At 30.4% G+C, this 12,495-nt stretch overlaps 1 protein-coding gene across 1 annotated transcript in view; it reads left to right on the forward strand.

Moving 5' to 3' along the window:
* LOC143057471 (uncharacterized) overlaps nt 1-12,495 on the forward strand; it is a 364,231-nt gene that overhangs the window by 199,203 nt on the left and 152,533 nt on the right. The window contains exon 9 of the mRNA XM_076230779.1: nt 12,404-12,475. Coding sequence (XP_076086894.1) covers nt 12,404-12,475 — 72 coding nt within the window. The remainder of the gene's footprint in view (nt 1-12,403; nt 12,476-12,495) is intronic.

A 12,495-nucleotide genomic window follows, 5' to 3' on the forward strand; every position in this document is an offset into this window, starting at 1 on the left:
AAGTGGAAAGACTTAATAATCAGAACAAATACAATAGGTCTTTCCACAGAAAAGTGGAAAGACCTAATAATCAGAACAAATACAATAAGTCTTTCCACAGAAAAGTGGAAAGACTTAATAATAATCAGAAGAAATACAATAAGTCTTTCCACAGAAAAGTGGAAAGACTTAATTAACACAATATTCAAAATCTTATCACAGTATTTGAAAGGGAACCATTTGGAATAAGTTTTTTTAAAGGATTGATAAGTTTACCAGGATCGTTTTCAAAATTTTCGGGCACGGTAAACAACATCTCTTTAAAATGAGGATGTGCCTATCCGTTTGAAATAAGTTTTCTACAGGACTGGTACAAAAAAAACTTCAAAACCAAATCTTTTTATCTTTGGAAGAATTTTGTAAAAAAAAATAAAGGTAGATGAATCCATGACTTAATAATTCACCAGTAATACGTTGATTACGTTGGTTAAAATCTAAAACGTCACAACAGACACAGGCAAAGTGAACTAGTTGTGAAATATTAAACCGGAAGATGGTGCCAAAGGAACATCAACATCCAAAAAAGAAAAAGAAACAATAGGGAACGAAAAATCGTTCTTTTTGTGGTAAATTTTAGTGTGGAGTTTCCCGTGTAAAACTGAAACATCTAAATCCAGGAAAGGACAGTTATTACCGTTTAAATTTGATTTATTTAAGGCAAGTTCCTTTGGGTAAATTTCGGCAGTATGTTTAAAAAGTTCTTGATTATTTAACGAAAAAATATCATCAAGATAACGGTAAGTGTTTTGTTGAATTTTTAATTAAATGCAATTTAGACGGGTCTTTACTGAGTTTGGGCATAAACTGTGATTCATAACAGTACAAAAACAAGTCCGCTATGAAAGGGACGCAATTAGTGCCCATAAGAATACATACAATCTGTCGATAAACTTTGTTGTTGAAGCGTACATAAATATTATCAAGTAGAAAATTAACAGCTTCAATCATCTCATCACACCTCCAGTAAGTATATCTAGAATATTTACCTTTCCCATTAAAGAAGAAGGCTTTAAATTAGTTGCAGCAAATATATTTGCATTCAGATTTACCAAACGACCATTTAATCAAATAGGAAATCTTTTATTTGATAAGATTGTGTGGAAGTGTAGTGTAAAGAGTTGAAAAGTCAAAACTGTCAACAGAATCAAAAGGACCATCAAAAGCAAGTAATTTATCTAAAGCTTCTAGAGAATATTTTACATTCCAAAAATAGTTAATTCCAAAATTGTCATATATTTTATTTCAAAAGTTTATGATTAGTTATTTGATAGTTAAGGAACTAGTTAAAAAACTGAAAGATCAGTTGTAGAACACTTACTAGAGGCCGAAATGAAACCATAGTTTACTGTTTTTGTAAAGTTTATGTAACCAATACATAGTATGGAACTTCTTATGTTCAGAAGGGGCCTTCAGCTGTGATGTCGCTATGATATATTTGTTTACTATACGACTCTCTGTGAAGCGCACGGACTTGAATGTAGATGAATTTAAAATTTCATGCTTAAGAACGTCCGTGTAGTATTTATGGCATTGATTTTTATTCTGAAAATAGGCGGTATGGACTTTGCTCATTGTTGAAGGCCGCATGGTAACCTAAAGTTGTTAATTTCTGTGTTATTTGGTATCTTATGGCGAGTTGTTTCATTGGCAATCATACCACATCTTCTTTTTTGTATTATTCTCTCTATTATTTAGTTCTGAATTATTCTCAAAATTTGATATTCGAATATCCACAACATTACAACATTAACAACATGCGTTTATTTACAACCACTGGGTCGATGCCACTGCTGGTGGAGATTTATTTCCCCGAGGGTATCACCAGCCCATTAGTCAGCACTTTTTTTGTGCTTGCATGAATTATCATTGATATGGTTATATTGATAAATTACCTATTCACAAAATTATGAATTTTTTAAATACTAAGGCTTTTCTACATCAGACATAGATTACCTTAGCTGTATTTAGCAAAACTTTTAGGAATTTTCGTCCTCAATGCTCTTCAACTTCGTACTTTATTTGGCCTTTTTTTTTTTTTTTTTTTTTTTAACTTTTTTGGATTCGAGCGTCACTGATGACTCTTTTGTAGACGAAACGCGCGTCTGGCGTATATACAAAATTTAGTCCTGGTATCTATGATTAGTTTATTTACAACAATTGAGTCGATGCCACTGCTGGTGGAGATTTATTTCCCCGAGGGTATCACCAGCCCAGTAGTCAGCACTTTTTTGTACTTGCATGAATTATCATTGATATGGTTATATTTATAAATTACCTGTTCACAAAGTTTTGAATTTTTTAAATACTAAAGCTTTTCTACATCAGGCATGGATTACCTTAGCTGTATTTGGCAAAACTTTTAGGAAGTTTGGTCCTCAATGCTCTTCAACTTCGTACTTTATTTGGCCTTTTAACTTTTTTGGATTCGAGCGTCACTAATGAGTCTTTTGTAGACGAAACGCGTGTTTGGCGTATATACAAAATTTAGTCCTGGTATCTATGATGAGTTTATTCGTACATTTATTTAGATAAGAATCAAGAGATTTTTTGACATATTTTTCCCGTTCCCACCAATTTTTACAAAACGAGGAGAGAGCGTCTTTTGTGACCTGACTACACTGTTTCCAATCTATTTTAGATGGAGACCGATATTTTGGTCCTTTTTAAAAATAGATTTTAACCTCTTTGTCTTGGACGATATTGAGGTCCCCATAATTAACATGGCCTTAGGGGTCATATCTAAACTTCGACGATTTACTGTTTCAAGTTTGAGGAGTTATGTTTTCTACATTGACGTCTGATGTTACTGACGTATAACTAAAAAACTTCTGTTTGTTTTTTTGTATGTTTACGAAATAATAGGTGGTTCTGTCTATTTGTCCATATTTCATATTTCGTAATATTGTTTTGGCGTGGCTCGGTACTTTGACACTCCGCGTTGTGTTATTTTCCTATGTTCCGTGTCTTAATGTACTTTAATTTTAATAGTAATTAAATTATACTGTATCCCTATTACGTCTGTTTGTTCTATTCGCCCATTGTTGTAAATATAATGGAATTGCATGATATTGTCATACTAGTGAGATGTTCAGCTTGATTTGAAAAAAAACCAGGTTTAAATAATTATTTTCTTCATAAGGAAATGTCCGAACTAACGCAGAAATATGACAGTTGTTTTAAGTTCGTTTGATGTGTTTGAGCTTTTGATTGAGCCATTTGAAACGTGACTTACCAGTGCTGAATTTTTCTCGGAGTTTTTGGAATTTTAATGTTATAGTCAGTCATAAAAGATATGCATCGAATTATGAATATATGTTAGTATGTATGCAATATTTCATTCAGCTTTCACAGATATACCACTCTTCCATTTGTTCCTATTTTCCAAGGTAAATATTTACATTGATGAATATACCATATTATATTAATGCAAACATTCGTAAATGCAAACAAATTGACATTGGCAATAAACTGGCCAACGGAAGTCTTATATATTCGTTTGTAAACTAGTTGATATATATTGTACAAAAAGGCAAGAGTAATATACCGGTGTTCAAAAGTCATAAATCGATTGAGAGAAAACAAATCCGGGTTACAAACTAAAACCGAGGAATAAACATCAACTATCAGAGGAAAACAAAGGAACAACAGGAACACTGAAGTCTAACAAAAACAAACGCCAACATACATAGAAACGAACTATTTGATAATAAACTGCCATATTTCTGACTTGGTAGAGGACATTTTAAGAAAAATGGATGGTTGAACCTGATTTCATGGCTCGCCAAACCTCCCGCTTTATGACAATGTTAAAAACAATCGCAAAAAAGACAATACTACGTGACAGAAATACAGCACAAACTCACGCAAGAACATTCATCACAGAGAAATGCACAAACATATAAAACAATAGTCTTCACAAAATGCAAACCGCAAAACAACAACGAATATATTCAATCAACGACAGACACCACCGGATATGTCAAACAGTGACGCGCTTACGTAACTAACGTGCAATCTCGAACATTTTACAGATTTTCTTACAATACTTGTCCAAACAATTGTCATGACAATGTTGGTATTGAAAGGCAATTTTAGGATTATTTGGACTACAAACGATAACACATAACAACTTTTCAAACCGACACCATAACGGAAACATCAAAAATAAATACGTGAATGTTGGATGTACAGAATACCGAGACACGCTGTATAGCAATTCAAATTCTCACTCGGTATAACAGTCATATTCGGGAATACATCACGTTTGGTACTTAACAGACAGACGACATAGATGTTAAGCCGCAATCGAAGACGTGGTAAAAAAGTCATTTGTTAGTTTAGACACAGCTACAACGTATAGATCAATAATTCGTTAAGTAGTCCATAAAAATGAACGGTCTTTCATTTCAAATCTTTACTCTGTTGGAGCAGTGTCTACGTGCACACTCCTGTAAAAATACGATTTGATTATTGATTTAATTTTGACATTATTTTGAAAGTTTACAAATAAGATTTACAAATGTGTGTTCATTTAATTTGGTATTAAATGTTTACTGTATATTTCCATGAAATCACAAATAAGACCGTAAAACTTTATGTTATTGAATTGTTTCATAAACTCTCAGGTGATTTGAATTTTGTCAGTGGATACGTTACCCTGAGATAGTTATTTGAGCACAGACGACAGAATTATAATTAGAATTAAAAACCAATTGTTCAGAGAACAATTGAAGGTCTTTCCACCAGTTAATATCTATTTTGATATTAAAAGATAAAAAATCAGTCTAACATGTCAGTTCATATGGCTTTATGATGTATAGATATGAATTTAAAGCAAAGGTCAAAATCTAGAACGTCAAATTAACCTATGACCTTGACCTCAATTTCAAGGTCACAAACTGAGGATTTCCAATCAAAAGACCCTAGACTCTAATATGTATGGTTAATAAGTTATATCAGTTTAAACATAATTTAAGATATGATAGGGGCTAAAACTCCCATTCATTGTTTACGCACCCTTTCAACTAAAATTATTTAGTTACCACATGTCGCAATTAACAATTTATACAAAATAATTTGTCGATATCTTATAAGGTTAATGAAAATGAGTGAAAATAAGACAAATTCAAAAATTAGAATACGACCTTGACCTTTGACATTGACCTAATTTTCATTTTTTTGGACCAAGGACCTCAAATCAAAAGATCCCAGGTCTCTATCACTTATGGTGTTCCAGTTTAAATCACATTTCAAAATTTCAAATACAAAAAGGGAAATATCTCTCATATGGAGCGTTCATATTGCTTCGATCCAAATTGGACAAATCATGCAAAGGATATAACGAGCAATTTTATAAAATAAATTTGTCGTAATCTTTTACGGTTGCGAAGGAGTTGTGGACACAAGGAAATCAGTGTTTGGGGAGATAACTTCTACAAAGAAAAGTATTCGGTTACGCAGGGTAAATTTCAAAAGCGCATAAACTGTTCGATTTCATATACCAAATATCTAAGCGACATATTGCGAAACAAATGTTTATCGCAAGAACAAAATTTGGCGGAAGAAAAAAAAATAATCAGAAAAAAAAAAACAATAGGTCTTTCCACAGAAAAGTGGAAAGACCTAATTAAAAACAAATTTTGATTAAGAGGAATAGCAATATCGATCTTGTACTATACATTTGAATATCGTTGATTTGCATTTCCAGATCAGTAAAATATTTGCACTTTTAGACTACTTCATTCTTAATTTTCCCCTAATATCAGTTATCATTTTCCTCTCTTTTGCTGCAATATTCCTAAATTATATACAAATTTTGTTTTGATTAAACTGAGTACCGTTTCTAAGAAATAAAAAATAAGATATGGACGTTTATAAAAAAAAATCAATCTTGGTACCTATGATGAGTTTATTTACAACCACTGGAACGATGCCACAGCTGGTGGAGTTGTAATTCCCAGAGGGTATCACCAGTTCAGTAGTCAGCACTTCTGTGTTGACTTCAGTTATCATTGATATGTTCATAATTATAAATTAACTGTTGAAACTTTGAATTTTTGAAATACTGATGAGTCTTCTGTAGAAGAAACGCCCGTCTGGAGCAAATATAAAACTTCAATGCTGGTACCTATGATTAGTTTATTTATATTTAAGTAATTGAATTGATAAGATAGCTCAAAGTCCTTTCACTTTTGAACTTCTTCTAAATTGATCATTTTATTGTAATAGACAAGGTATAAGTTATTATAAGATTTGTATAAAAAAAATATCGCTAGAAAATACTTATTCGAGTGCAAAAGTCAAAACAAAATTGTTCCTTTGTAGCTCCAAAATTGTACCCCAATTTGCAAAAGTGTAATGGTTTTTACTGATTGATCAAGAGAAAACGTTTTAAGACCAATACAACTCCCCCAAAATCCTTTGATAAAAAAATACGAAGGAACCCACTGTGCAAAATATAATATATGGGTAACGGATTTTAGGTGGGTAATACGGACATCTTAGATAATAAAAAATCAAGAATTATTGACTGATATTTCTCCCAGGATCTTTTTAATATGTTGTCTGCTTAGACATAACTCCATTAAGTTTTACCGAACATTCGCTTGAGTTGGAGATGATGTAATGAGGATTTACTGCAATATATCAACCAGTTAACAAATAGATATACTAGACTACCGTCGGCCCATTATTGCTTTGACGAATACGCCACATGAAATGAAGAAATGTGTAATGCAGTATTGTATGTACCTACAAACCATGTTGCTGGTTAGCTGTCGTGTTATAAAACCCCTCTCTTTTTATTCATTATTTTTTTTTCAAGTGACATAAGTTTAAGAAAGCAATATATATACTCACTGTTTTTACTTTTGATAAACATATTGCAATTTCCTGGAACATGTTTTAGTATCGCTTAATTTATTTCGTATAATGTTTAAAGTGTACCATTTTTGATAAAATAAAAAGGTTGTTTGAATTGATGTTATTGAATATATCAGATATTAATATCTCAATGGAGTAGTTACCTTGTATCTTTTTACGATTAATTAGATAACTGGAACAGGAATGACAAACTGTTTAGTATAATTAATATTTATCTTTCCTTTTTCTGTATTTGACTTTGAGTACTTCAATTTGACCTTGTCCTCAAAAATAAAAGCTACAATATATCTATAGTCATTTTTTCCTCTTTTTCTGCAATATTCTTAGAATTTTTATAAATTTCATATTGATTCAACTTGTAACCGTTTCTTAGAAATACAATTTAAGATATGTTCATCTTTAGGGTAATACAAAAGATATATATAGATTCTTAAATTGGTACCAGTGGATTATCGGAGTTATACAATCGAAATAATTAAATTACCGAATTTCAAAGTCCGAGCATCGGGAGGACTTTAAAGTTGATTATTAACTATCTTGATTGGATAAATCCGATAATCCACGAATAACTATGTAATAATCAGTTACTCTAATGAATATCAAATAAATTTTCATTTTTGATATAAGCGAAAATCCCTTCGAGCGGCTTCAACATTCCACGAAGTTGTCAATTTCATTAAAACATGTTAGCATCTTTTGATTCAGTCAGTGAGCTGATAAAGTTTATGAACCGTACACTCATCCAGTCATCTTCTGAGATCATCGACAACCACAAGTTGATTAATTTTTTATACATTGGTTCTAAAAAGGGTTAAACTTCAACAGATTTAGAGGAAAATTATTATAAGAAATCTATAAAAATTAATCGCTATCTGACGACAAAACTATGACTCAATGCAAAAGTCAATACATAATTGTTCCATCGTAGACCAAAAGTTATACCCATATTTTTAATTGGTTTTGACTTAAAGAGAAAGTAAAACCGTTTAAAGGCCAATATTACTTCCTAAAATTCATTAATAAAAAAAAAAAAAAACACAAAGGAAAGCTTTGTGCAAAATATATAACATGGGTTTAGAATTTTATGTGGTTAATAAGAACAACCTAATAACTTAATATAAAACACTGTTGTACAAGATGGTCATTGAATTAGTTGTATTCAAGTTCATCATTAATAATGCGGTAATACTGTCTAAAACAACATCGTTTTAGATTTACTTAAGGGCAGATATTGAAGATATTTTTCACCTTGTGAAAATTATGGAAGCCACTGTATGTCATATAATGAAAATCTGCCGGTATGTTGTCAATATATATCAACCAGTTTACAAACAGATATACTAGACTTCTGTTGGTCAACAAATGCAATACAAATACACTTATTGTACTCAAAAAGTGTGAATGGTTTATTAGGTGTTTTTCAAGTAATACAAGATTTTGAGAATTTCAAAGCAATATATATAATCCATGTTCTTATATTTTTTTAAATATTTTCCATCGAGATTTTTTAAAGTATGGATTGATTTAGCTTGTAGAATGTTTAAAGACAACCATTTAAATCAAAATAAATAATGCCGTTTAAATTTATCCTATTGAATAGATCAGATAACTGAATGTCATCAATTGCCAAATTTTGTTTAAAGATATATATTAATTTGTGTCATTTGGACTTAGTATTACAAGTAAAATTAGTAATATACAAGAAATAACAAATAAGGATTTTCGATTTATGTTATTGAATTGTTGGTATAAGGTAAGAGGTCTAAATTTGTAAATGGAGAGGTTTGCCTATATGTGATTAGGATAAGATAGTTAACAGGATCAAAGACGACAGCATTCGTAGTCAAATTGAGATAAAACCTTGATAAACAAATTAATAAAACAGTTTAAGTGAATTAAGAGAATTCAGACGTTCTTGTTATAAATCATATCTTTACAATTTGTTAATTATCTGGATTTCATGTTAAGATGAAACATACGGTACATTAACATATATCGATATAAAATGATATAAAGCTAAAATCTAATTTTTTCAATTACAGTTCTTAAACAGTATTTCATTTAGCAAAGTTTTGTTTTTACTTACTTCTGAATGAGAAAGGCTGGAAATTATCAAATCAATATCACTTTACAAAAATATTTTGGTAAAATTAATCTGCCTTTTGTTAATGGAAAGGTTACTATCTATTTTTTTTATGAGGAAATAGTTAACTGGAGCAGGGAAGACAAACTGTTCAAAACTACTTAGATTAAACTTTTATAAAGGGGATACCCTTCTCAATCCAGCAGTTTAAGTCTGCTATAAGTAATTCAAATTTTGAGAACAACCAAAATATAGTAGATCTTCATGATGATTTGTATTTGACTTTTCTTTTCTCCTGTTTAAAAACCGCCTGCGTTTCAAAGAGAATGAATGAATTTCGCTTTAATTTGATTTGGTATCATTTTACGAAACAAATAATAAGGAAGATTTATGTGATTAAATTGATAATATGAATAAGGTGACATGAATTTAGTCAATAAAACTGTTGCCTTAATTCTTTTAATAACTAGATAGTTAATTATAAAACAAATATCCTGACAAATACATTTATCATAGATACCACGATTTAAAATGAAATTGAGACCACTATAAAAGTTGGCAACTATAAGTCACCGCACGGAATTCAACAATACCAAACAGTTGGTTATAAAAGGTTCCGACTTGACAAATGTAAAATAAATTCAAAAGAGAAATTTAACGGCCTGATTTATGATAGTTTTAGATAGTTTGTGAATGTATGTTATGAAACTTTTACTTAATCATTCAAAATAGAAAAATCAAGTACATTATAATTGATTTTATTTTAATGTTAGGATGATAAGAAATTTGTTAATGCAGAGGTTATCCTGTATCTGTTTCGGACAACATGGTGTAATTGAGCAGAAATGACAGAATCTCAACTTTGCATCGTACCAATGAAGCTCTAAAATAGTACTTCATTTTGGCAAACATGTGGGAAGTTATGAATTAATCAGAAAGGCAAACCATTTTCAAACCAATATCAGTTCCCAATATAAACTCATCTTATCTTATAATAAAAAACGCAAAGGAAACCGTCGTGCCAAAAGTAATATATGAGTGTAGAATTTTATGGGGTTTATATGGATAACTTATGTAACCGAACTAAACATTTTGGATTGATTGTCTTGCCTGCTTCATTTTGAAACTTTTGTCTGCTTACACTGCACTTCGCGTAAATTAACCATATAACAGCTCGATATTGAGATGACGAAATGATGTTTTTAATATTTGAGTTAAGAAGAACCCAATGAAAATATAGTTACACTGTTAACAATGTAGCTGTTTTAAAATATGACCAAGAAGATAATTGTTTTTGTATTCGCATTCGGCATTGAGTATTTCTTGTCAGACATAAAAGACGTTATTTTTAACATTCACTAATTTAAAAAATAGAAGTCGAATCTATTGCAAACAAGACGATTTTAATTTTTGAAAATATCAATTTCCTCCAACTTAGTAGCAATTTACCAAATTCATCTGCAGATTGGATATATATTTCCCAGCTCATATGGTTTTCAATAGCTTGCAACTGCTTCTAATACTTTTTAAAAGGTCACGCGTGTCTGAGCAGACAGTTGACGAACCAGGTTTGTCAAAGAACGGCTGGTCCTCTTTTCTAAAAAGATATTCATCAGGAGATACCAAGATAAATATTCCGTATCAACTTCACAAATCAAATATGATGATCTTGAAGTATAGATTTCATGAACTGACGTTGGTTAGTATCATGATGACGTGTTATATAGTTCTTTTGTTGTCAATTATTGATCTTTACTGTTAAGTCTATTTTTTTGTAAAAAGTAAAAGAACAAATCTACTGAACTCTGATGAAAATTCAAAACGGAAAGTCCTTAAACAATTCCAAAATCAATAGCTCACACAAATCTAACGAAATGATAACATTGTCGAAGGAGGTATTAACTGTATCTATTAAAGAAAAGGTAGTTTACTTGACCAGAGATGTACGAATCATTTCAAGTTGACACTTTTTTTAACCCCTTTGAAAAGCTATTTCCGTGCGACTTTTTTCTAATTTATCCTAATTTATGATAATGAACCATAAGCAAATCAATACAAAATACGTATAAACATATATAAATATACAACGATAAAAATAGAATTTGCGTGTAGTTTTATTTAATCCAAATCTTTACTTTTGATTATAGCTCTAAAACGGTACCTCATTTGGTAAAGTTATTGAAAGTCATGCTGAATGAGGAAAACTTGCAATTTTCAAAGCAGTATCACTTTCAAAAATCAGTTGATTAATAAAAACACACAAGAAACCGTTATGCAAAATATGATATTTAAAAGGATTTAATGTGGTTAATATGCACAACTTAGGTAACTGAATCAAAATTCTGGACTGATATTCAACCTGCACAGTTTTGCAACATTTGTCTTTTTACATCTTGCACCGTGTAAAATTCAACATAAATTTCATATATAACAGCTCGATATCAAAAAGATGAAATGATGTTTCAATATTTGAGGTAAGAAGTACCAAATACAAGTATAGATACACTGGTATCGTTGTAGCTGTTTTAAAATATGGTCACTTTGAAAATTGTTCTTGTATACAAATCTGGCATTGAGTATGTAAACACACTGTTGAACTACCAGATTTAATAGAAGACCATGAGTATGTTATTATTAACACATTTATATCATTTGAGTCATACATTAATTATATACTAAACATCTGTAAATATTTAATTCAGTTTTCACACAGATATAGCACACGTTTAAGTTGTTCTTCATTTTCCAATTAAATATTATTGCATTGATGAATATGAAATATTTTATGCAAAAATAAACATTTTAAAAATATTCTCCAATTTGAGTCATTTAGAATTAGCATTACAAGTAAAATAAGTAATATACAAGAAATAACAAATTAAGACTTTCGATTTATGTTATTGAATTGTTGGTATAAGGAAAGGGGTCTGAATTTGTAAATGGAGAGGTTTTCCTATATCTGATTAGGACAAGATAGTTTACAGGATCAAAGACGACAGCATTCTCAATCAAATTAAGATAAAACCTTGATAAGGAGGAATAGCATTATCGATCTTTTTATGTTTCAACTAACCAAATACAACCACTTGGTTGTAAGTACATTGTATATATATTTGAACAGCAGACAATTTGAGTGTCGAGGTTAAACACGTTCCTCTGTCACTATTAAACAGTGACGTTATAAAATAACAATGAGAATAAATTTTACAAATAATCTGAAGAAATTTATTTAACAAATCAACATAAAGGATCTGTCAGTATGTCTGTAATACCTTCAATTGGTTTTCAAACAGATATACTACACTTCAACTTTTCTTCTTTTTCTACTGTAAATATGTATTGATTAAGGAATACAAAATATTTTATGCAGACTTTTAATTAAAAAATATTATTTTACAGGCGGCTGAGTTTCAATCAAATTGAAACGCTTGACGAAAATATCTTTAATGGTTTGACGGCTCTGAAGGAATTGTAAGTAATTTGAATCCACA

This window comes from Mytilus galloprovincialis, chromosome 13 (assembly GCF_965363235.1).
Source record: "Mytilus galloprovincialis chromosome 13, xbMytGall1.hap1.1, whole genome shotgun sequence".
Lineage (NCBI taxonomy): Eukaryota > Metazoa > Mollusca > Bivalvia > Mytilida > Mytilidae > Mytilus > Mytilus galloprovincialis.